Raw genomic sequence first — 26,622 nt, 5'->3', positions numbered from 1 at the left:
TTTGAATGGTCTTGGAGGGAGGTGGGAAGATCCTTTACAAGCTTAGTAGACCAAAGGAGATCAGGGTCTGACTCATGGCCATGCTCCTTACTTGCTATACGACCTGTGCAAATTGCTTAAACTTTCTGAGCTTCAGTTTCCTCTTCAGTAAGATGGGGATAACCAACTATCCCATGGATTTTTTTGGTGCCTAAATAAAAACAGTAACTAAAATTTATCTAGTACAGTGGTTGACACTTAACAAATGTTCAATATGGTGGCTCTTCCTCCTTAACTGGATTGTTATAATGCATTTATTATAAATTTCAGCACTTTACCAAGTACTTTCTCATTCTGGACTTTAATGATTGCAGGTATAATATAATTCCTATTATTAGCTGATAAAACGTTTCAAGGGGAAGGAAACATGTTCTATGCTTTTTAAAAACTACAGTTCTGAATACCCATGATTAATACTTACCTGAAACTATAATACATTTCAGGGATCATATTCAAACCTATAGAAATTATTTTGGGATTAAGTACTATTTAGCAAATCTCTCCTTCATGCAGCTGTCTTCTCCCCACTCTGCATTTTTCTTTCTTTTTTTTTTTTTTGAGACAGAGTTTCACTGTTGTTGCCTAGGCTGGAGTGCAATGGAGCAATCTCGGCTCACTGCAACCTCCACCTCCCAGGTTCAAGCAATTCTCCCACTTCAGCCTCCCCAGTAGCTAGGATTACAGGCATGTGCTACCATGCCCAACTGATTTTTTATTTTTAGTAGAGACGGGGTTTCACCATGTTGATCAGGCTGGTCTTGAACTCCAGACCTCAGGTGATACACCTGCCTTGGCCTCCCAAAGTGCTGGGATTACAGGTGTGAGCCACCACACCTGGCCCCTCTTCCCCTTTCAAGCATCATAGGAAATTAAGATTATTTAAGAAGGGTAGGTAATAATGATCCAAACACGAGTGTGTTTGGGAGTTCATCTCAAGCAATCAATTAAGCAGTAAATACACATAATACACACAACTTGTATACTGTATCTAGAGACGTATGAAAAATGTCCAGTCCCCCTGGTTTGGCTCCCTCACCTGTCATCCTATAACCTAATGTAATTAGGACAAGAACAGTCCTCTTCAGGAGTTACATGACTTACTACCTCTCAGAACTGTCTTGCGACAAGAGTTAAGAGTTTAGAATTCTAATCCACTCATATTTATGGAACAAGGTATTGGGCATGAAGATGAACAAGATGTGATCTCTGCACTCAGAAGAGTTCATAGGGTCCCCAGAGAGTGCTGCCTAGCCAACTCCCACAAAGGATGCAAAGGATGGACATGAGTACACTGTCCTCTGCAAAGGCCTGTCAGTCTACAGTCAATCGAGGAGAGAAAGGGACATGACACAAGAGCAAGCAGTGAAGGCTGCTAAGAACCAACCAAATAATTAAGTTGATTATTTTCAATTAACTTGGAATTGGAATGTACTTTGGATTGACTGATTAATATAGACTGTTGTGGAGTTTTTAACCTGTGGGTTTACTGTGGTTGTTGTTAAAAAGGAATTTTGATAAATTATTTACATATTTTTATTTATAAATATGGTATAACTATATATAAGTATGTAAATATAAGGATCTTAGATACTGAATTGAAAATGTATCCCTTTATTTTCCTAGACCACTCATAATCCAGTACTGATTTTTGCTTTTGAAATTCTCAAGATCTATATTGGCTTTAATAGCTTCGCCAAAGGGCAAGCAACAGATTCTCTTGGTTATGTAGCACCATCTGCTAGACAGTCAGGTAAATAATCCCTTCCAGCTTTGAAGGGATGATTACCGTACCTTTTCTTTCTTTCTTTTTTTTTTTTTTGAGACAAGGTCTGGCTCTATGGCCAAGGCAGGAGTGCAGTGGCACCATCTCCGCTCACTGCAGCCTCAATCTCATGGGCTCAAGTGATCCTCCCACCTCAGTTTCCCGAGTACTTGGGATTACAGGCATGCACCACTATGGCCAGCTAATTTTTAAATTTTTCGTAGAGATGGGGTTTCTCCATGCTGCCCAGGCTTATCTCAAACTTGTGAGCTCAAGTGATCCTCCCTGCTCAGCCTCCCAAAGTGCTGGGATTACGGTCGTGAGCCACTGCGCCCAGCCTGTAACAGATATTTAATCAGCAAACATTAACTCAGTCCTTCTGTGCCAGGTCCCAAGGAAGTCCACGGCACACCTGAGTGACAGCTCACAAACTCTGGTGGTCAGCTACACCATGAGCCCATGCAGGTGGCAGCTAAAAGCCCCCTGAATTTGGAGTCATACTGATTTGGTTTTGAGTTTCAGCTTGCCTCCATCCTGAACATCTGCCTCTGTTCATGATGGCGGGTCTTGCATCTTGAGATCTTGGACAACTATTTAACTCTTCTAAGCCTGATTTTGGAAACCAGAAAATGAGAATAATACCAAGAGCTTTTGTAAAGCTCAAATGGAGAAATATATGTGAAGACATTTGCACACTGTAAAATGCAATGGAAATATAAAACTGTTAACATCACTTCTCCTTTAAGTCCCTGAAAGGAAACTGGAGAAAGCCCACTTGAAGGTAGCATTCACTCTCTAAATGAAATGAATTGTGAAGAAAAATTTAGTGCATGAAATAGATAACTTTAAATGAGGACCAGAAAGGAGACAAGAGTATTAAAAAATACATAAAGGACACATACATTTGTATATATGTACACATCTTTCTTCTGCTATTTAATCCTTGTCTTAACCCCTGAATTTCCATTTTCCATAAAATAAACTAGAGCAAAATACAGTAAAACACAGTATCGGCCAGACACAATGGCTCACACCTGTAATCCCCACACTTTGGGAGGCCGAGGTGGGCAGACCGTTGAGCTCCAGAGTTTGAGACCAGGTTGGGCAACAGGGTGAGACTGCACCACTGCACTCCAGCCTGGGCGATAGAGCGAGACCTTGTCTCAAAAACTTTAAAAAAAAAAGAAACTATCACCAAACAACCAGCATGTGAACAAAAGCTGCCTTAAAAACATGGTCTATCATTTCAAAATAGCAACAAATACTATTTTATTGTTAATATTGTTGAAAAATATAGGTTCAAATATTAAAAACAAGTAAAGGGTATTGTAGAATAGTATATATTATATAAATTCCAAATCATTAGGATAAAAAAGCAAAGAAAAGATTTCCATCCAGCAAAAGAATATAAATGGAAAATAACAGGAACATATAAAAGAGAGGAAAATACTAAATAATATTAATTTGACAAAAAAACATGAAACATGAATGGTTTAGACTCTTACTAAATGACAAAGTTTTAAATATTGGTTAAAAAATAAAAATGCATCTCTCGAATTGTTAGAAGAAACCCACTCAAAGCTAAAAATAAATGAATGGGAAAATATATCAGGGACAAAATATTTTTTAAAAGGTTTTAAGTGGTATTATAATCCTCTGACAGAGGACATTATAAGGTGAACACTCAGTTTGATTAACAGGTTATTTTACATTGGTCAATTATACTATACATAATGACTTAACTGTAATGAATTCTTATGTATTGAATAACAGAACATCAAAATATATAGAGCAATACCTGTTAGTAATAAAAGAATTATCAAAACCACAATTGCAGTTGGAAACTTAAAACCCTGTATCTTTCAATCTTTGACAGATAAAGTAGACAAAAATTACCTAGGAATATTAAGGGTTTGAATTAAGTATATGACTTGACATAGATACATATATCTGTTAAGAAATTAAAATTTTTCCCTCTCTTAATAACCCTTGGGCCAAAGAAGAAATCAGATCTGCCATAAAAATATAACCATACTAGATGCAAAGACAGTAGAACCAAGATGCCTTGGCTGCAGTATTTCAGGTAATCTGCCACAAGATGAAGCTATCACTTTGCACAGGAAAACGAACAGCTTTGCTAGCTGTGTATTATATGATATCCTCACAGGGATGCAGTGGAAATAAAATGCAAACAAACATTTGAAGGGACTCTATAAACTCAAAGTGCTATACAAGATGATAACCTTGACTTATAGTGGAGGTACATCCTGATAAACCTATTGTAAATTGAAAATATCGTAAGCTGAAAATGCATGTAATATAACTAACCTACTGAATGAACAACACAGCTTAGCCTGGCCTACCTTAAACATGTTTAGACACTAACATTAGGCTAGTTGGGCAACATCATCTGGCAATACAATACACCGTAGAGTACTGGTCGCTTACCCTCATAACCACATGGCTGACTGGGAGCTGTGGCTCCATCTCTAGAGTATGGTAGCCTGGAAAAAGACCAAAATTCAAAATTGAAAGTATGGTTTCTATAGAATGTGTATCACTTTCACATCACCATGAAGTTGAAAAATCATAAATCGAACCATCGTAAGTTGGGGACCATCAGTATATAAATGCAAAGCACTATACACAAATCAAGGAATTATTAGGCTTGAATTGATTAAGTGGACATACTACAGGAAATTCTGTGTGTTAGGAAATGAGAAGTGCTAGCGAACAAGAAATGGAAACAGGCAATGTTGTCAGCAGTTCGTGAGACTCTCCAGGTGTCAGCACTGAGAGGTGCACAGCTGCATCCCATCCCTGCGAGGGGGGTGAATGCATGAGCTGGTCTGGTCTGATAACCCTGTGTGAAGAGGTGGGCCTGAATGGCAGCACAACTCGGAGGTGGGGGCTGGTTCGGGTGGGCACCGCTAAGCTTCTGCCTAGATCTGGTTCTTGAGCTGATTTTGAAGGATGAGGAGGAATTAGAATGACAGAAAGGAACAGTGTACACTGAGGCTTTTTGAGATCACAAGTGGTTTGATGTGGTTGAAGAACCAGATATTTATAGGGAGTGGCAGTTCTAAAGAAGTAAGTAAAGATCGCTTGGTAAAATGCCAGCCTATTGTCTAAAGATTTTAAAGTTTATCTTGACATTGAGATACCATGTTAAATGGAAGAGTGATCCCAGCACTTTGGGAGGATGTTGCAGGAGGATCGCTCGAGCCCAAGAGTTCAAGAACAGCCTGGGCAGCAAAATGAGACCTCATTTCTACAACAAATAAAATTAGCTGGGTGGTGTGTGCCTGTGGTCCCAGCTACATGGGAGGCTGAGGCAGGAGGATCTCTTTAGCCCCCAAGCTGCAGAGAGCTGTGTTCATGCCACTGCACTCTAACCTGGGTGACAGAGTGAGACCCTGTCTCAAATACATACATAAATAAATAAATGGAAGAGTGACTTGTATTAATCTGGTTTCAGAAACAGCAGTGCTTGGAAATTCTAAAAAGTCCAGACACGGGGAGACCAGCTTTCATCTAATCTGTGGTTCATATTTCGAGGCCTCTTAAAACTTAAAGGAATCTTGTCCCTTTCATACTTAAACCATGGGGTGTTCTACTGTAAATCCCTCACCAAGGCCAACCAGAACTACAGGTCTGGCCCCTGGTCACCTTTCCATCTTCATCTGATGATCTGATCTCCAGGAACTGGCTTCACTTGGCTTCTGAGTGTTTCTGGAATGATCTGAGTGTTTTCCTGCCTCAGAGCCTTCATTCATACAATTCTCTCTTCCTCTGTTCTCAATCTTGCTTCAGGCTTCAGAGAGCCCTTCCTTGAGGGAAACCCTTTTCCCCAATCATCTCCTTTCATATCACTTATCACATTTAAGGACAGGGCCTAAATCTGTTTTTAATTAAATTATTGACCAACTGAACAAATCAGGAAAGAGATGATTAGGATTAAAATAGGGACAAGAGTGACATTGGAAAAAAGACAGATTAGAGAGCCTCTGAAGAGGCAGAATGATCACAGAAGACTGGGAAGGGAAAGCATCCAGGATGACACCCAGGGTTCAAGTGAACTAGAGAGCATGGCTGGATAGATGGGTGGGAGATGAGTTCAGGATGGGGCATGTTACCAGTGAGAGAGGGCTGTGAGAGATCCCATCGTAGATGTCCAGCAGAAGCTGGTACTAGGTTCAGAGCTCATGAGTGGGACATGGGAGTCACCGGCACGCGAGTACTAGTTGAAGCATTGTCTGTGGAAAAAATGACCCAAAGAACGTCACAGGCCCAATCAGAGAAAACATTCTGTAAACATGCTTCAGAGAGAAGAAAGTGAAGCAAGTGAACACAGCAAGGAGGAACACAGGAAGAGAGAGAGTTACCAAAGCCAAAGAGGGAAGTCCTAGAATGCCAAACTCCACTGGACCAAATGCCAGGAAGAGGCTGAAAAGAGCCATCCCCAGTGACCTTTGTGAGGGCTTTTTTAGGAGGCAGAAGTGAGACTGTAGAATCAATAAGAGTTTGTGAAATACAGTCACTAAAACCCCCAAATCTTTTAATCCAGGTTTGGTCAACATTTCAAAGAAAATTGTAAGTAACAATTGTAAAATTGTGAGGAAAATCTTTAAGGGGTAAAGGCTGTTGATACAAGTGCTTCTGAGAATGGTAGTATTGGCTGGTATCATTGTGTTTTAAAAGTGAGAGAAAGATGTATAATATTTACATACAGACAATCTTGGATATATGATGGTTCAACTTACTGATTTTTTGACTTTAAAATGGTGCAAAAGTGATAAGTATTCAGTAGAAACTGTACTTCGAATTTTGAATTTTGATCTTTTCCTAGACTAGTGATAGGCAGTTTGATGCTCTTGCAAGGGGCGGCAGTGGCAATAAGCTCAGCCACATAATAGCAAGGGTAAACAACCAATACTCTACAGTATACTGTGTTGCCAGCACTTTTGGATATTGTCTTGTGTTTTCACAACCCATTTTGGTCACATTTTTTTTTTTTTTTTTTTTTTTTGAGACGGAGTCTCGCTCTGTCACCCATGCTGGAGTGCAGTGGCCGGATCTCAGCTCACTGCAAGCTCCGCCTCTGGGGTTTACGCCATTCTCCTGCCTCAGCCTCCCAAGTAGCTGGGACTACAGGCGCCTGCCACCTCGCCCGGCTAGTTTTTTGTATTTTTTAGTAGAGATGGGGTTTCACCGTGTTAGCCAGGATGGTCTCGATCTCCTGACCTCGTGACCCACCCGTCTCGGCCTCCCAAAGTGCTGGGATTACAGGCTTGAGCCACTGTGCCCGGCCCCATTTTGGTCACATTTAAAGTACATCTATATGTCTTCTATTTCCTGTCATTTTAAAACTGAGTTTTTGTCCAGTCAATGTATCAGAAAGGGTGAGGAGCCCTCCAGCCATAGTCCAAGGCTTAATAGTTACTTCTCATGGATTGCAACATGTGATCTTAAGACTGAAACTGTTTGTTGTGAAAAGATATGTGGGGAGCTATCAGGATATTTTTCACTGGAAATGGAATTAGCTTGCAGCTGCTGTGAGATTAACTCACTGACCTTTACTTCACTGATCTTGATATCAACTCGATCATCATGAAATCTCTGGCAAATTAGGAAAACTATATATTTAGACTAGCATCCGTGTAAGATATTTACAAGTAAAATAAAATATTCCTTTCCTTTTCAGAACACAAGGCAAAGTTTCCTTCTTTCAGAGATAAATAAATGGAAATACATAGATCTTTTCTTAAAAGGGCTCTTCCTGTCCTAGTACACACCACACAGTACTATGATTTTGTTGTTCAGTTCTCCATTTTCATTACTTCTTTGGATACTACTGAGTTTAAAGTTAAATACTTTCTGTAGTAATTCATTTTCACACTGCTATAAAGAATTGCCTGAGAATAGGCAGGAAGAGGCTTAATTGACTTACAGTTCTGAATGGCTGGGGAGACCTCCGGAAACAGAATCATGGCAGAAGGCAAAGGAGAAGCAAGTACCTTCTTCACAAGGCAGCAGGAGAGAGAGGGAGATGGAGGAAGCCCCAGACACTTACCAAACAACCAGATCTCATGAGAACTCCCTTACTATCATGCAAACAGCATGGCGGAAACTGGCCCCATGATCCAGTCACCTCCCATCAGGTCCCTCCCTTGACACACGGGGCTTACAATTGGAGATGAGATTTGGGTGGAGACACAGAGCTAAACCATATCATTCTACCCCTGACCCCTCCCAAATCTCATGTCCTTCTCACATTTTAAAACCAAACATGCCTTCCCAACAGTCCCCTAATGTCTTAATTCATTCCAACATTAACTCAAAAGTTCAAGTCCAAAGTCTCATCTGATATAAGGCAAGTCCCTTCCGCCTATGAGTCTGTAAAATCAAAAGCAAGTTAGTTACCTCCAAGACACAACAGGGGTACAGGCATTGGGTAAATGTTCCCATTCCAAATGGGAGAAATTGGCCAAAACAAAGGGGTCAGAGGCCCCATTCAAGTCTGAAACTCAACAGGGCATTCATTAAATCTTAAATCTCCAAAATCTGCTTTGATTCCCTTTCTCACATCCAGGGCACGCAAATGCAAGGAATGGGCTCCCATGGCCTTGGACAGCTCCACCTCTGTGGCTCTGCAGGGTACAGCCCCTACAGCTGCTTTCACAGGCTGGCACTGTGTGTCTGCAGCTTTTCTGAGCACAGAGTACAATCTGTTGGTGGATCTACCATTCTGGGGTCTGGAGAATGGTGGTCCTCTTCTCACAGCTCCATGTGGCAGCGCCCCAGTGGGGACTCTGTGTGGGAGCTCCAACCCCACATTTCCCCTCTGCATTGCCCTAGTAGATGTTCTCCATAAGGCTCTGCCCCGGCAGCAGACTTCTGCCTGGACATCAAGGTGTTTCCATAAATCCTCTGAAATCTAGGCAGTGGCTTCCAAAGCTCAACTTTTGTCTTCTGCGCACCCAAAGGCCCAACACCACATAGAAGCTGCCAATGCTTGGGATTTGCACCCTCTGAAGCAATGGTCCAGCTGTACCTTGGCTCCTTTTAGCCACAGCTGGAGCTGGAGTGGCTGGAACACAGGGTGCCATGTCCCAAGGCTGCACAGAGCAGTTGGGTCCTGGGCCTGGCTCATAAAACCATTTTTCCCTTCTAGGCTCCAGGCCTGTGTTGCGAGGGTCTGCCCTGAAGATTTTCTGAAACGCCCTGGAGACATTTTCCCATTGTCTTGGCAACTCACATTACTTATGCAAATTTCTCTAGCCAGCTTGAATTTCTCCCCAGAAAATGGGTTTTTCTTTTCTACCACATGGTCAGGCTGCAAACTCCCTAAACTTTTGTTGCACTCTGCTTCCCCTTTAAACATAAGTTCCAACTTGAAACCATCCCTTTGTGAGCACATATAACTGTATGCTTTCAGGAAAAGCCACGTCACCTCTCGAATGCTTTGGTGCTTAGAAATTTCTTCTGCCAGATACTCTAAATCATCTCTTTCAAGTTCAAAGCCCCACAGATCCCTAGGGCAGGGGAAAAATGCCACCAGTCTCTGCTAAAACATAGCAAGAGTGACATTTATTTGAGTTCCCAATTAGTTCCTCATCTCCATCTGAGAGCACCTCAGCCTGGACTTCATTGTCCATATCACTATCAGTGTATTGGTCAAAGCCATTCAACAAGTCTCTAGGAAGTTCCAAACTTTCCCACATCTTCCTGTCTTCTTCTGAGCCCTCCAACTGTTCCAATTGCTGCCTGTTACCCAGTTCCAGAGTTGCTTCCATAATTTCAGGTTATTTTTATAGCAGTACCCCACTCCTGGTACCAAGTCTCTATATTAGACCATTTTCACACTGCTATAAAAAACTGCCTGAGACTGGGTAATTTATAAAGGAAAGAGGTTTAATTGACTTACAGTTCCAAATGGCTGGGAAGGCCTCAAGAAACTTAATATCATGGCAGAAGGCAAAGGATGTAGGAAGCACCTTCTTCACAAGGCAGCAGGAGAGAGAAAAAGAAGGGGTAAGTGCCAGACACCTATCAAACAACCAGATTTCATGAAAACTCACCCACTATCATGAGAACAGCATAGAGGAAACCATCCCCATGATCCAATCATCTCCTACCAGGAACCTCCGTCAATACATGGGGATTACAATTGGAGATGAGATTTGGGTGGCAACACAGAGTCAAACCATATCACTTTTGTATTTGAATAAATTGTATTTATTTTTATTTTCTTTTATTTGTTTTGAGACAGAATCTCGTTCTGTCACCCAGGCTGGAGTGCAGTGGCATTACTACAGCTCACTGCAGTATCCATCTCCCAGGTTCAAGTGATCCTTTTGCCTCAGCCTCCTGAGTAGCTGGGAGTACAGGTATGTGCCACCATGCCTGGATGATTTTCATTTTTTTACTTTTTTGACACAAGGTCTCACTCTGTAGTTCAGGCTGGAGTGCAGTGGTCCAATCATAGCTCACTGCAGCCTCAAACCTGGGCTCAAGCAGTTCTCCTGCCTCAGGCTCCCAAGTAACTGGGAGTACAGGTGTGTGTCACCGTGCCTGGCTAATTTTAAAATTTTTTATAGAGACAAAGTCTTGCTATGTTGCCCAGGCTGGCCTTGAACTCCTGGCCTCAAGTGAGCCTCTCACCTTGGCTTCCTAAAGTACTGGGATTATAAGCATGAGCCACTGTGCCTGCCCCTGGATTGTTTTTCTTTTTTTTTTTTTGTTGAGACAGAGTCTCGTTCTGTCACCCAGGCTGGAATGCAGTGGTGTGATCTCAGCTCACTGCAAACTCCGCCTCCCGGGTTTAAGGGTTCAAGCAATTCTCTGCCTCAGCCTCCTGAGCAGCTGGGAGTACAGGCACCTGCTACCACGCCTGGCTAATTTTTGTATTTTTAGTAGAGACAGGGTTTCACCATCTTGGCCAGGCTGGTCTTGAACTCCTGACCTCGTGATCCACCCTCCTCAGCCTCCCAAAGTGCTGGAATTACAGGCATGAGCCACTGTGCCCGGCCTATTTTTTCTACTCTGTAAAATATTTATGGAAGTCTACTGTTTTTCTCAAGTGATTTTTGAGTTTCACGTGTTAAAATATTAATCCTTTGTGATGTTTCTTATAATCATTCTTTGTAATTGCTTTTCTGCTTTTTAATGTTGCCTATTTCTTTGACAGAGAGAAATATTACATTTCTACAATGTTGACTCAGCTAACTTTTGTGGTTTCTATTATTGTTTAAACTTATAGATTTTTTACTCAATTTTATAGAATGAGTAGAGAACACAGAAAAAGGAAATGGTAAATATATTTTTATTATACATTCACCAAATACCTTCCTTGCATTTTTTCTTTCTTTTTCTTTCTTTCTTTCTTTTTTTTTTTTTGAGACAGAGTCTCACTCTATTGCCCAGGCTGGAGTGCAGTGGTACAATCTTGGCTCACTGCAAACTCTGCCTCGCAGGTTCAAGTGATTCTTGTGCTTCAGCCTCCTAAGTAGCTGGGATTACAGGTGCAAGCCACCATGCCCGGCTAATTTTTGTATATTTTGCAGAGACAAGGTCTCGCGATGTTGCCCAAACTGGTCTTGAACTCCTGACTTCAAGTGATCTGCCTGCCTCAGCCTCCCAAAATGCTGAGATTATAGGCATGAGCCACCATACACAGCCACTGTTTTCAAAGATCTTATAATATTCTTTATTCCCTTCTTTAACTTCAACACCTAACTCACACAATAGCAATACTATTGCTATTTATAACAGTAACCCATGTATATTGGTAAGTGCTTAATGGTGAATTCATAGCAACTCTCAGGTTTCTAGTAGGAATAAATCCTAAATTACAGAGAAAGTTAGATTACTTAATTCTCATGTCATTTCTGTTCTCTTGGTTAAGTAGACTGATTTTTAAAACACAGGGGACATAATTTTCATTGGTAAGATGGAAAATAAGCTCTTGGTGAGCAGTTAGCTGCTCCAAATCCATCTGAGACTGAGCTCCAGAAACTATAGCTCTTAGAACTGAGATAATTCTGCCATTCTCAACAATCTTTGGCAAGAATAACTTCTTACTACTACTACTGTATGACAGACAGCATCCTAGGATCTTTTCATGTATTATTTCTAATCTTCACAATGATATTTCCAAATACTTGTTTTACGAGTGAGGAAACAAAGGCTTAGAAAGGTTAATTAACTTGCCCACATTTACCTAGCATGTTAGCGGCGGAGCTGGGATTTGAACTCAGGTCTGTCTGATGCAAAAAAAACCTGTACTCTTCTTACTATGTCAAACTGCTTTCTAAAACCCTACCTACCTTAAAACCCTAAAATCACCTTCTATGCAAGGTGATATAGTTTGGATGTTGTCCCCATCCAAATCTCATGTTGAAATGTAATCCCCAATGCTGAAGCTGGGGCCTGGTACAAGGTGATCGGATCATGGGGGTGGATTTCTCAGGAATAATTTAGTACCATCCTCTTGGTACTGTCCTTGAAGTAACGAGTGATTTCTCATGAGATCTGGTCATTTAGAAGTGTGTGGCTTCTTCCCCGCCCCACTCTTTCTCTTGCTCCTGCTTTTGCTACATGATGTGCAAGCTCCTGCTTCACCTTCCGCCGTGAGTAACAGCTTCCTGAGGCCTCCCCAGAAGCAGATGCTGGAGCTATGCTTCCCCTACAGACTGCAGAACCATGAGTCAACTAAATCTCTTTTTACTTATTTATTTATTCTTTATTTTTTGAGACAGGATCTTGCTCTGTTGCCCAGGCTGGATGGAGTGCAGTGGTGCAATCACGGCTCACTGCAATCACTGACTCCCAGCTTCAAAACAATCCTCCCACCTCAGCCTCCTGGGTAGCGGGGACTACAGGAGCATGCCACCATGCCCAGCTAATTTTTGTATTTTTTGTAGAGAGGGGGTTTCACCTTGTTGTCCAGGCTAAGTTTGAGCTCTTGGCTCAAGCAATACACCTGCTTCGGCCTGACAAAGTGCTGGGATTACAGGCTTGAGCCACCGCGCCTGGCCAAACCTCTTTTCTTATAAATTACCCAGTCTCGGGTATTTACAGCAATGCAAGAACAGCCTAATACCCAAGGTATAGGGGTAAATACATTATCTTATTTATATACTGAGTAATGAGTTTGATATTCTTGGTAATTTGATATTGACATTGCTGGCAAGATTTTAAAACTAGTAATTAAAAAGATTGCTGGTAAGCAATAGGGAAAGGACTCAGTCACTAGAAGCCAGTAAGGTTTGGCTAGGAGTAAACCCTGCCTGGTTATTCTCACTTCCTTTTTAATCTGGTCAACAGCTCACAGATCAGAGGAATGGTGGAATTACGCAGACAGGCATTTGGAGAAGTCTTTCCTATCATCTTGTTTATGAACACTCTGAGCTGGATGATAATATAATGAAGTGAACTCCAACCAAAGAGCCTTGATTAATGGACTGATGTTCTTAGACCCATCTTTTTTGGTTTAATAATTTACAAGGATATGGATACAGATAATAACTCTGCTGATACTGTGAGGCTTCAGGGAGTAGCTGATGTTGAGATGAATGAATCCAGATCCAAGATAATTTCAACAGAATGGAAAAATGGGCAGATCCTAATGAGATGAAATTTAACAGGGTTCAAAGAGGAGTCCTCCACTATGGTCCCAGGCTAGCTCACATATAGCTGGGGGATACAGTGATTCACAGTTTTTGGTGAAGAGACTAAAGAATTATTTATATGATGAGACAGTCTCATGAGTCTGGCCATGGCAGGTTGCACAAGCCACAGTGTAGCGTCGGGTTTAGGAATCTCATGGCCCCAGTCACTGTGGTGAGGCTCGTGTGCTTTCTCAGGGACTCTGATGAACAGAACATGCACCAGAGGGACTTTCCATCAAGGGAGTCACTCAAACTTGTGTCTCCAATCACATAATCAACAGTTGGATGAACTAGAAAGGCTTAACCTGAAGAAGGCTTAGGGGAGATTAGGTATTTGTCTCCAAACTTCCGAAGAGCTGAATTGGAAAAGCAACATGGAAAAAAGATACTTGGTATAGGTAGGTTTAGAGGGTGCAACTGGGTAGAAGTCACAAGAGACAGACTCTGGCTTCACTGAAGGAAGAACTTTCTAATATAGCTATAAAAAAATGAAATGAACAATTTCAAAGAAGTAAGTCCCTTAACCTGGGACTCTTGTTCAATCAGAGGCAGGATGAGTAACCATATGAGAGGGTTGTTTAAGAGAATTTTAGCATTCAGTGAGGTCAGACCATATGATTGCTAGGATATCTTCCTAACCAGAGATTCTACAATATTCCAAAAACAAAATTTTTAAATATATAGCTACTCACATAAGAAATAAAATGTGATTCGTGTGAAAAAGAACAAAAAGCAACAATATTATCAAATAAACAAGAAAATCAATTCAAATGTGACTTTAGGCATGTTTCCTAAAACTCTCTGTCTTCAGCTTACTTCTCTGGCTTACTTTCCAAATTTATCACTGTATCTGAAAACTCATTTCTCTAGGCTGTATTATGGAGGGTCTGTTAGTAGATCTGGGCAAACCACATATGTATTTTAAAATCACTGAGTGATTCTAATGCTCAGTCAGTTTGGGGCACTGCTGAAATTCTAGACTTATGTACAGGGATTACCTTCTATTTTGTGTAAGACATTTGTCTGTATATGTAAAGCTTGAAAAGAACTTAGTAATTCTAATCAACTTGTTAATATTTAAGGCCTCTGCAGTTTAATATTTAAGCACCATTTTAACGCAGGCGACAAACTCACTCTCAGTTTCTAAACTCTAACAATTTAAAACATAAAAATATCACATCCAGGCTGGGTGCAGTGGCTCATGTCTATAATCCCAGCACTTCTGAGGCAGGAGGATCACTTGAAGCTAGGAGTTGGAGACCAGAATAGGCAGCAAAGTGAGACTCCACCTCTACAAAAGTTTTTAAAAGTTAGCTGGGCATTGTGGCATGCAGCTGTGGTCCCAGCTACTTGGGTGACTGAGGTGGGAGGATCATTTAAGCCTACGAGTTCCAGGCTGCAGTGAGCTATGATTGTGCCACTGCACTCTGGCCTGGGAAACAGAACAAGACTCTGTTTCTAATTTAAAAAAAAAAAAAAAAAAAAAGGAACCCTTTTATCAGAGGAGTTTGGTAGGAGGCTCTGGGGTCATAAATCTGCTTCTTCATCTGTTCTCGCGAAGACTTTAGATGAGACATGACAGAAATCCATCATCAAACGCCCTTTGATTTAGAGGACAAATCCATCACCTGTGGCTTTCTGGACTTTGAGACAAATGGTTCCTACAGCTAATCTAGCTCAGGCGTCCCTCCCCTCCCCCTACCAGAGGATGGGAAGACAAACTGAAAGAAGAAAAGAACAGGAAAGAGACTGGCCTATAGCAAGTTTCTTGTGGAGTAAAAGTCCAGCAATTATTAAAGATTGACAAGAAATAATGTATTAAAATGAGGCAATGACACAACCTATCCAAATCTAAAAGAAGGAGACTTTTACATGTATACACCAATAAAAGCAATATTAGTAGGATTATTTGTATTTTCTGAAAGTTAAGTTTGGAAAGTCATTTTTCTGGAAATAATTCTTATGCAGACTTTATGTTACCTGATATAATAACAATATGACAATAATGATGATACTGTAATAATAGTGACACTGTATTCATTGTTAAGAAATCTAATACAAAAATCCTCTAACTTGGTTTCTTGGTGTCTGGCAAGTTGCCACGAGTATCTCATAGTGAAAATCGTCACCACTGACGATGAACTGGCTGGTTAGATAATGCTGATTTTTAATTAATGTTTACCAGAGTGCAGAAGAGAACCTGACCAAATTCTAAATTGGAATTGAACTCTTTGCCTTTCCCTTCCCGTGTTAAACGCAAGTCCACAGTCACTTAGCACTTGGTCAAACTCTTTCTTGCATATTTTTCAGAGCCTTCTGTTGCCATCCACAGTTTTGGGAAATGGGGTTATAGCAGAGAACAAATCATGTCCCTTCTCTTATAAAGCTTGCATTCTACCATAGGAAGATAGTCAATAAACAAATGCCCAAATTAAAACAAAATTCAAATTAAAAAAAAAAAGGTAAGAAGGTAACTTCCGAGTTGCCCCTCTGGTACATTCCTTTTAACGATGATTTGGACAGGTCAGATCTTTTCAAAACTTTCCCATAAGTGGAAGGAAATATTCTACTTACAGATGCACAAGACTATGAGAAAAAGGAGGTATGTGACCAGTTCCCGTAAAACACTTTTAAGGTATTTCTCTCGGTTAGTGCTGCTTTCCTCCATGAGTCTTGTTCCCCAGAGACCTTTAAAATAATAATGAAAAAAAGAAAAGATGTCATTTTATTTAAGAAATCTCATGAATGGCAAAAGGGAAAATAAGAACAAACTAAACAGTATCACCTGTAAGCGAGAGTCTCCTTTTTTTTTTTTTTAATCACATTTTGAATGCAACGAGAAACTGGTTTTGTAGGCCTACCTTTTATTTAAGGGTACATCTGGCTCCACTGTTACCCCAAACATGCAAAACATAAGGCAACAATCCTGATCATTTTATAGGCTCCCAAGCCCATTAGGAGTATCTTAGTCAAATTTTAAAAAGAGAACAGGAAATAAGGAAGGCCTAACAGAGGAGTCAAATAATTGTGCAAAACTTATCAGTTCTTCCCATTTGAGGTGGATACAACCTTGTAATTATCCTACTACTAAACCCAGTTAAGAACATGATGTAACTGTATTTCAAGTAATACCTTTTAGGTCACCCCTGATGAAAAGAAGTCCTTGTTGGAGAATCATTTCAATATAGAAACATGTTATGCTTCTAACCCACCGGCATAAAAGCTCTGCTCTGTAAGAGCAGAAGCTGTCCTATTAAAAAACTCCATGGTGACTGATTACACTAAGCGTGCTTGGCTTAGCAGATTTTCAAAACAGCAATTAACATACAATCTTTAAAAGCAGCAACTCATCCATGTTCCCTCTCTCTCTGTAGAAAGGGTAGAATCAGCAACCATGTTCTACATTTTAGCAGATGGAAAAAGCGTTGGGCTGGCTGAGTGAAGATGACGTAACCCTCCCTGAGCTTGCTGGAGAGAGTGACCGCAGTTTTGGACTCAGCCAGCAGCAGACATGGTGGTCATCATCCAAACCCCTGTTAATGAACAGTGTGGTAAAGTCACATTGCTGGTTACTTGGAAGAACCTTAACATTTTCCAAAAAAGACAAACCTCTCAATCCTTTCAGTTACATTAGGTTGGCTGTTAAATGGAAACCAACCTGGTCCCTGCATGTTGTCTCACACTTTGATTCCACAGACCTTAACTCCTTCAATAATGGAAACTCACACAGCCACTTTCACCATAATCAAGCCACAAAGAGAAATGGGAAAAAGAGCATAAGGTCTTTTACTAAGAAGAAATGAGTTCATGATTACTGTTCATGTATTTTTTAAGTCTTATAATAATATATATGTTCTATTCCTGAATTTGGGTATTCCCTTTCCTTTTCTTTTTTCCTCCCAAATGTCCTTTAGGAAAATCAGCACTGAATTCAAAAACACTGTGTTACGCATCATATGTTTCACCAACACTGAGAGTGGAGTATAACTTATGACCAACTTTGCTTCTGCCAAGATCTGGTAGTTGTCAGGGAATTACTCACTCAGAAGAAATGCAGCAAGCAGAATGTTTGTTCACTGAAACACTATCATACTAAAGAATTATTACAAATTTAGATGACACGGAAAATTACAACTTAGAATAACACAGAGGCAGCCAAAGATTAGGCTCGGTAGCCCTGGACACAAACACACCACTGCTTTGGGTAAATTTCTTTTGGAGGACAGGCCTAAAATATATGTCAACAGAAACTGCTCGTCTCTTTACTCCCAGGGAAGACTGTTGCCCTGTCTCACTTGGTCAATGATTTCATTCTCTCTCATGGTTTATAAACAACTAGGCACTAAGGAACAGCCATGATTCTTAATATTTATACATGGTATTGCTTGGCCTATAAATAGAAAAAACAAACTCCTATCAAATTTTCTTCAAGCTAGGCTGGGTGCGGTGGCTCACGCCTATAATCCCAGCACTTGGGAGGCTGAGGCGGGTAGATCACTTGAGGTCTGGAGTTCGAGACCAGTCTGGTCAACATGGTGAAACCCCGTCTCTACTAAAAATACAAAACTTAGCCAGGTGTGGTGGTGGGCGCCTGTAATCCCAGCTACATGGGAGGCTAAGGCAGGAGAATCGCTTGAACCCGGGAGACAGAGGTTGCAGTGAGCCAAGATCACACCACTGCACTCCAGCCTGAGTGACAGAGTGAGACTCCATCTCAAAAAAAAAATAATAATAATTTATTCAAGTTAAACTTGTGATGGCCTATGGCAATTTAATTCTAGCCTTTGAATGAAACATTTCAAATGGAAAGAAACAAGTCCTCATATGTATGTATGTATGAATTTATTTATTTTGAGGCAGGGTCTCTCTCTGTTACCCAGCCTGGAGTGTAGTGATGCAATCACAGATCACTGAAGCCTTGACCTTCTGGGCTCAAGCCATCCTTCCACCTCATTTTTTGATTTTTCGCAGAGATGAGGTCTCAATATGTTGCCCAGGCTGGTCTCGAATTCTCGGCCTCAAGTAATCCTCCTGCTTCAGCCTCCCAAAGTGCTGGGATTAGAGGCATGCCACTGCACGCGGCCTCCCTTATTTATATTTTTATATTATATACCTCCATATATTTTCTTTCTTTTTTTCTGTTTTTTGTTTTTTGTTTTTTTTTGAGACAGAGTCTCACTCTATCACCCAAGCTGGAACACTCTGGCACAATCACGGCCCACTGCAGCCTTGACCACCTGGGCTCAAACAATCCTCCTGCCTCAGCTCAGCCTCCCAAGTAGCTTAAACTACAGGCACATACTGCCAAATCCAACTAAGTTTTTAATTTTTGTAGATGTGGGGTCTCACTACATTGCTTAGGCTGGCCTCAAACTCCTGGGCTCAAGCAATCCTCTCGCCTTGGCCTCTCAAAGTGCTGGGATTACAGATGTGAGCCACTGTGCTTGGCCCTGTGTATTTTCTTTTTCTAAATTACTCTATCTACTTCCTCAAATATTTACTGCTTTACATTTTTCATCCTATTTTCCCATTGGGTGTGTATGTAGGACCAATCTTAGGGTACAAGGACCTTTTACATCCGGATGGGTGAGAAATAGTTGCATCTACAAGTAGGAAAAATAGCTATCCTGCAGCCAACTATTCTCCATGTTTGGCAGAGCTGTTAGGATAAGAATGGTTAAGGATGGAATCATGTGCAAATTGATGACATTCTTCAAAACCAACTGTTGTCTTTCCCACAGCTGTTCTAGTTGTGGTGGCAGTAACTTCCCAGCACTGCAGGTATTCAATGTTTCCAGCTGTTAGGGAGAACACGGAATGAGTACAGACTCAACTTCCTTTAAGAGGGTGCTTAGCTAATGCCAGAATGCAAAGCCAGAGTACATCATCTAAAGCACGGTCCCCGGTCCCCAGGCTGCACATGGGTACTGGTCCATGAACTGTTAGGAACCGGGCTCCACAGCAGGAGGTGAGCTGCAGGTGAGCAAGCATTACCGCCAGAGCCCTGCCTCCTGTCAGATCAGCGGTGGCATTCGATTCTCACAGGAGTGACAACCCTATTGTGAACTGCGCATGTGAGGAATCTAGATTGCCCGCTCCTTATGAGAATCTCACTAATGCCTGATGATCTGAGGTGGAACAGTTTCATCCCCAAACACTTCCCACCCCAGGTCTGTGGAAAAATTGTCTTCCATGAAACTGGTCCCTGGTGCCAAAAAGGCTGGGGACTGCTGATCTAAACAGTGCATTCCTCTGCACAATGTTACTTCTTAATATGAACACTGGGGAACTCTGTAATGGAGAACTCCAAGCACAAAAGATATTCCAAACATAAATAGTTGGCTTTGAACAAAAATGTCATTTCCCCAACTATTTTATCTAAATCCTTTCAAAGACTTTTTATTGGCTGGGCACGGTGGCTCACGCCTGTAATCCCAGCACTCTGGGAGACTGAGGTGGGTGGATCACCTGAGGTCAGGAGTTTTGAGACCAGCCTGACCAACACGGTGAAACCTCGTCTCTACTAAAAATACAAAAGTTAGCTGGGTGTGGTGGCGAGCTACTCGGGAGGCTGTAATCCCAGCTACTCGGGAGGCTGAGACAGGAGAATCGCTTGAACCCGGGAGGCGGAGGCTGCAGTGAGCCGAGATCACACCACTGCATTCCAGCCTGGGCAACAAGAGTGAAACTCTGTCTAAATAAATAAATAAATAAATAAATAACTACAACTTTTTATTTTAGAAAATATCAGCTATATCACAAAGAGAGAATGATATAATGACAAATCTATCACCTAGATCCAACAATCTCAACTCAATGCCAATCCTAGTTCATTTACATCCTCACCCATGTGATGCCACTGCTGATCTGACAGGAGGTAGTAATGCTCACTAGCCTGCTGCTCACCTCCTGCTCTGCGGCCCGGGTCCTAACAGGTCACAGACCATTACCACCCCAATTATTTTGGAATTAATTCCAGCTATTGTATCACTTCATCTGTTAATATTTCGGTTCCATGGTTACAAGGTTAATTGTGGATCTTTCACCTCACACTACACTGCCCCATCTGAAATACATGAAACCCGTATGGCCTATTATCAAGGCATGGTGCAACACAGGGCTTTGGAGTCAAATGATATTAAACTGAGGGCTTAACCACTTGGGAGCTGAGAAAGCTTACCTGACATCATGAGCCTCCGCTTCCTCATCTAAAAATGGAGTAAGAGTACCTTTTTGTGGGGTTGTCCTTGGGAATTAGAAATATTAGTTGTGGAGCACTTAAGAGTGCTTGGAAGCGGCCTGTCTGTAGCTTCAGAAACAAGCCCAGATCTGCAAAATGGCCTTTTGGAGGCCCAGTTGGTCCAGAGTTCAGAGTGGTATAAAGACTCAAATCCGTATGAACTATCAGTTCATTGTGATAGCCTGACCAAATTCTCAGTGTATTTATATCATAAAAGAATCCTCTTTTTGTGCTAAGACACATGTGAGTCTCATTTACAAGAATGAATACAATCCTTCCTAGTATTCATTTGAATTGTAGGGACACTTTTAGAAAGGGAAGTGGCTTTTATCTATATTTGTCCATTTTCTATAGAAAAGACAGTTGCTACCTTAAGTAATATTGACTCCTGAATCTTGAATTTCTTTTTTTTTCTTCTCTTTTTTTTGAGACAGTGTCTTGCTATGTTGCCCAGGCTGGTCTCGGATTCCCAGGCTCAAGCAATCCTGCCGCCTCAGTCTCTTAAGCAGCTGGGATTAAAGGTGTGTGCCACCGTGCCTGGCCTGAATCCTGAATTCTTAATCAGTCATCTCCTGAGGTGCAGACAAGTATATGCTACAATTAACATGTAGTTCTACCTGCATATTCTCTAGACAGCTCACACTCACCTCCCCAAAAATTTCTTTTTCTTTCTCTGGAAATCTACTCTTTCTATCTGGGTTAATGGTACCATACCAGAAATTTGGGTTTCACCCTAGAATAGGCCTTCTTCTTATCCCTCCCACGGAGTTGGTTCCACAGTTCTGACGGTTTTTATTTCCCTTCTATCTAGCTTCTTTCCATCCCAGCTCATATGCCTTGGTTCTAGCCCTCGTCACCCCTCCTCCTCTTGGTCAGCCCTCTCCTGACCTAGTCTGTCGGCCACCAACCTATCCACCTCACCCTATCCTCTACACTGACCTAGTCTGTCGGCCACCAACCTATCCACCTCACCCTATCCTCTACACTGGCCACCAACCTATCCACCTCACCCTGTCCTCTACACTGGCCACCAACCTATCCACCTCACCCTATCCTCTATACTGACCTAGTCTGTCGGCCGCCAACCTATCCACCTCACCCTATCCTCTATACTGACCTAGTCTGTCGGCCGCCAACCTATCCACCTCCCCTATCCTCTATACTGACCTAGTCTGTCGGCCGCCAACCTATCCACCTCACCCTATCCTCTACACTGACCTAGTCTGTCGGCCGCCAACCTATCCACCTCCCCTATCCTCTACACTGTTGCAAGAGTCATCTTCAGATTGACAAGTGATCATATCAGCCCCCTAAGCTTGAAGCCCACACTTGCTCCAACTGTCTACAGGAAAATGTGCCCATTCCATGGCGGGAGTTACAGGTTTGCTGTAACAGGAACAGGTCTTGTTCCTGTTATTTTTCTCTCCTTGTAGTCCCCCCTCATTCTTCAAAATGTAGCTCAAGTTTTATTCTCTCTGGAAACCTCTGACCTCTCCAGGTAGATCTGATCCTCTCTCTCTCTTTTTTTTTTTTTTTTAAGATACAGGCTGTCACTCTGTCACCCAGGCTGGAGTACAGTGGTGTGATCACAGCTCACTGCAGTCTCAATCTCCCAGGCTCAGCTGATTCCCCCACCCCAACCTCCCAAATAATTGGGACTACAGGCATGTGCCAACCTGCCTGGCTAATTTTTGTATTTTTTTCCACTCACTATGTTGCCCAGGGTAGCCTTGAACTGCTAGGCTTAAGTGATCCTCCCATCTCAGCTTCCCAAAGTGTTGGGTCTACAGGCATGAGCTGCTGTGCCTGGCCTGATCCTCTCTTTGTTGGAATCCTCCCATATCTGGGAACTGGCATTGCAATGACTTACTTATACCTCTGTTTTTCCTACTAAACCCTGAGCTCCTTGAAGGTCGAGACCTTGTACCATTCATCTCTGCATCCCTAGTACCTATCACAAAAGAAAGTCCCATAAAAGTTTTTTACTGCATGAATTCTGTTACTGGCACAACCTTATCATAACCCCAAGGGCAGCAAGCCTCCCTCAAAAAAATCCCCAGAGTAATGAAAATACAAAGTCTGCTTGTTCAAAATTATGGTGCAAATAAAAAAGGAAAGGGAGGAAGTGATGGAGTAAAGTTCAGATTAAAAATAAAGGGAAAGTCACAACAGTCAAAAGGTGGAAAAAAACCATAAATGCCCACGAACTGATGAATGGATAAACAAAATGTGGTGTGTGTGTACATATGTGTGCAAACTTCCTTTTTACGACCGAATAGGATTTCACTGTGTGTGCACAACGTGTGTGTACACACACAATGAAATCCTATTTGGTCGTAAAAAGGAAGGAAATTTTCACACATGGATAAACCTTGAAAATATTATGCTAAGTGAATAAGCTAGACACAAAAGATCAAACATGGTCTGATTTCACTTATATCAGGTAGCTAGAATAGGGAGACTCACAGACAGGGAAAGTAGAATGGAGGTTACCTGGGACTAGGGCAAAGGGGAATGGGGAAACAGGGAGCTATTGTTTAATGAGTACAGAGTTTCTGTTTGGGATGATAAAAGTTCTGGAAATAAATTGTGTTAAGTCCATTTACATAATATAATAAATCTACTTAATGCTACTCAATTGCATACTTAAAATAGTTAAAATGGCCAATTTTATGTTATATATATGTCACACCAATTTAAAAAAAAATTATAGAGAGGCAGGCTCTCCCACTCCCTAGATCAATTAGAATTCTGGATACACGGACTGTGTTGGTATGATTTATCCTACATGCCCTAATAAATAAATGTTCATAAACTAAAGAGATGCAGACAATCGCTGGCTAAAGTTAGGTTTGGGCACTACTGGCATACAGTACAGTGGATGAGAAACATTTTGAACACAAAGTGCCTGGAATTAAGTCCTGACTGCAACATCTACTAGTTGTGGCCCTGGGCAAGTCATTTAACCTTTAGAAGGCTTAGCGCCCTCAACAGTAAAGTGGTGATGGATGATAGTTCTTTCTTCACAGGTTGTTGTGAGGATAAAAATGACACTACGAATATAAGGATTTTAACACAGTGCCTGGCACACAGTGAGCAATAAACCATTATTTCTTTTTGAATTTACCAGTCTGGGGCAGGGTTTCTCAAAGTCCTCACTCCTGGTAATTTGGGTGGGAGAATGCTTTGTAGGGTGTGTGGCGGGGACTGTACTGTGCATTGTAGATTAGTAGCATCTTTAACCTCAAACCAGGAGATGCCAGGGGCATCCCCCCAGGTATGACGATCAAAAATATCTCCAGAGATTGCTAAATGTTCCCTGAGGGGCAAGACTGCCCCTCCCCTCCATTGAAAAGCTGTAATTTAGGATAATGCTCTTCTGGTGACGACCTAAGACTAAGTTCTGAAGCCTCAAGACAGGCTAAATTCATGAGTCACTGTGTATAGACTATCACTAGCAGCAACTAAGAGTGGTGAGTTGGATGTTTGCAGTTTCTGTGTGGTAGCATCAACCAAAGCCAAGTTCAAATCTTTTTTTAAGTTTTAATAACTTTTCCAATAATTAGTTATGCTTCCCTTTAGACATCAAAAGGGAAGGCAGAAAAAATAAAAATTACATAAAGTGTGGCAAAATAAAATAACTGCACTGGAGGTCACTTATTAAACACAATCAGCACACCAATTTCAATGTCAAGACCCAATTATTTTAGGAGAAATAAGAGTTGACTTACTATTTCATTTGAGCCTGAGCACCAATAAGGCCATCGCTAGCCATCTATTGAAACTCATTTTTTCCCTCCTGGGCACATGGCTACATCACATTTTCTAGCCTCCCTTGTAGGTATCCTTGGCTAAATAATTAAGAACTTTGCCAATGGGTCATGACTGAAAGTGATGTGGGCCATTTCTAGGACAAGGCCTTTAAGAAAACAGCAGTGGCAAGCCTTCTTCACACTCTCCACCGGAACCTACATGTGGCTGTTAAGCCTTGACCACAGAGGCAATGACAGGGCCCTGGGAGAGCCAGCAGGGAAGAAGCCTGGATCCCTTAACAACCATATGGGGGAAAGCCGCTGCTAACCTGGAATACCCTCTCCGAAATGTTACATGAGCAAAAAAATTAACTTCTTGTTCTTCAGGGTACTGAAGGGGAGGGAGGTATCTGTTTTGGCAGCTTAGCCTACCCTTACAGCTAGTACTTCATAGTTTCTCTAGGGGGAAAAAAAAAAAAAAAAAGCCCAATAATATATGCCTAAAATAACAAACAGGAACTGACTTTAACAGGTTGATACATTCAGAAAAATATTCAACTTCTGAAATTCAGAAAATTTTATGACTCAGAGTGCCACATTTTATCTTTGTACTGAAAGAGTTTGTTAAGAAAAGAATAAACAAATACCTGAGGATACTTTTAAGTCTGTGCTTCGTCTTTAAATCTTTCAATCATCCTTGGCTTCCTTTGGTCGGGGCCCTCTTCACCTCCTTTCTGGCTGCCTCCCACAGGTCTTCTTGCCTCCTGTCTCCCTCTGCCAAGCTCTCCTGTACACCATGCTGCTGACTCAATTTCCTTTCAGCATGTTCTGTTCCTGCTCAGAAACTTTCAACTCCTTCCTAATATTTAGGGATACATTCTCAATTCCTTGATGAGATACAATGCATCCTGCATTGTATCTCAATGGCCTCAACAGGCCTCAAACATGTCTTCTTTCTTTACTATTTTACTTCTCCTAAGAAGATAGATCTCTCTACTGTAGAAGAAGCAAAATCGACCATTTGTCCATCCTGGATTCATATCATTAAACAACAAACCAGAGCATGGTGAGCCTAGAAGGGACCCTGGAGGCTAGGTTCAACTCCTCCATTTTATAAATGAGGAGCTCAGGCTCAGGTAGTCTGAGTGAGTCATACGAAGTCACAAAGGCAAGAGACTTCCAGGGAAACTCTGACCATTCCAAACTTCGGTCATTTCTCCTACCTTTAAAAATTGCAAGTTACTTTCTGTTCTGACCCTAGGGCACTGCTTACATAGTGCATATAAGATTTCTGTCATTAGTATTCAAAGGGGGCGGGGGGAATCTCAACCCATTCATGGCTACTTATGTTACCTTTCTGGGTTTTCGTTCATAGGAAAACAGTGATATGCTATTCTAGTTTATTTCTTCATAGCAGCTAGCACAGTGCTATCTTCACAGTAGGTGCTAAATATTTAACAAATGTGCTTATTGAATAAGTGACAAGAATATCAATTATATTTCTTCATAAAAGAAAGGAATAACAATTTATTTAAAAATTTTATATAATTAAAACTCTTCAGGTAGGAGCAGCAGCTTGCACCTGTAATCCCAACTACTTGGGAAGCTGAGGTGGGAGGGCAGCTTGAGCCCAGGAGTTTGAGGCTGCAGTGAGCTACTTTCGCTTCCCCGCACTCCAGCCTCGGTGACAGAATGAGACCCTGTCTCTTAAAAAAAAAAAAAAAATTCCTGAGTCCTGAGTCTGCTGGCCTACAAATCAGACCACTGACACACTTTCACTAGAGGTTTTATGACTATGAGCTTATTCATTTTGTTTCCTGAAATTTTTCTTTAAAAGAAATAAATTTACATACATACTCAATATGAAATATATATTTCATTTCTCTATATTCTATTATTAAGTTTATTCAAACAAAGTTAGGTGTGTTATCAAATTCTTAAACCGAGTTAAAAGGATCATGCAACTTACCATTATTTATTAACTTAAAAGGAACTTCAGTTTCACTTCAGTGAATATTTTTTAACTGCACATTTTAAATGGTGTAAAATAACATATAATTTAATTAATCTAGTTTTGAACCTTAAAAAGTATGTTTTATTAATCATTAATCTACTAACACAGGTTATCCAAAAAGGATCTTCTGTTCCCCACCATGC

General features: G+C 41.3%; 1 protein-coding gene across 2 annotated transcripts in view; it reads right to left on the bottom strand.

Annotated features, from left to right (window-relative positions):
• The window catches only part of PKD2 (polycystin 2, transient receptor potential cation channel), a 71,394-nt gene that overhangs the window by 42,716 nt on the left and 2,056 nt on the right, over window positions 1–26,622 (bottom strand). For both annotated transcript variants that reach the window (XM_037989839.2, XM_007999207.3), the window contains exon 2: window positions 16,048–16,161. In XM_037989839.2, the coding sequence (XP_037845767.1) occupies window positions 16,048–16,161 (114 nt within the window). The remainder of the gene's footprint in view (window positions 1–16,047; window positions 16,162–26,622) is intronic.

This window comes from Chlorocebus sabaeus, chromosome 7 (genome assembly GCF_047675955.1).
Source record: "Chlorocebus sabaeus isolate Y175 chromosome 7, mChlSab1.0.hap1, whole genome shotgun sequence".
Lineage (NCBI taxonomy): Eukaryota > Metazoa > Chordata > Mammalia > Primates > Cercopithecidae > Chlorocebus > Chlorocebus sabaeus.
Note: the sequence above shows the minus strand (reverse complement) of the source record. Positions and strands in the feature narration are given on the sequence as shown.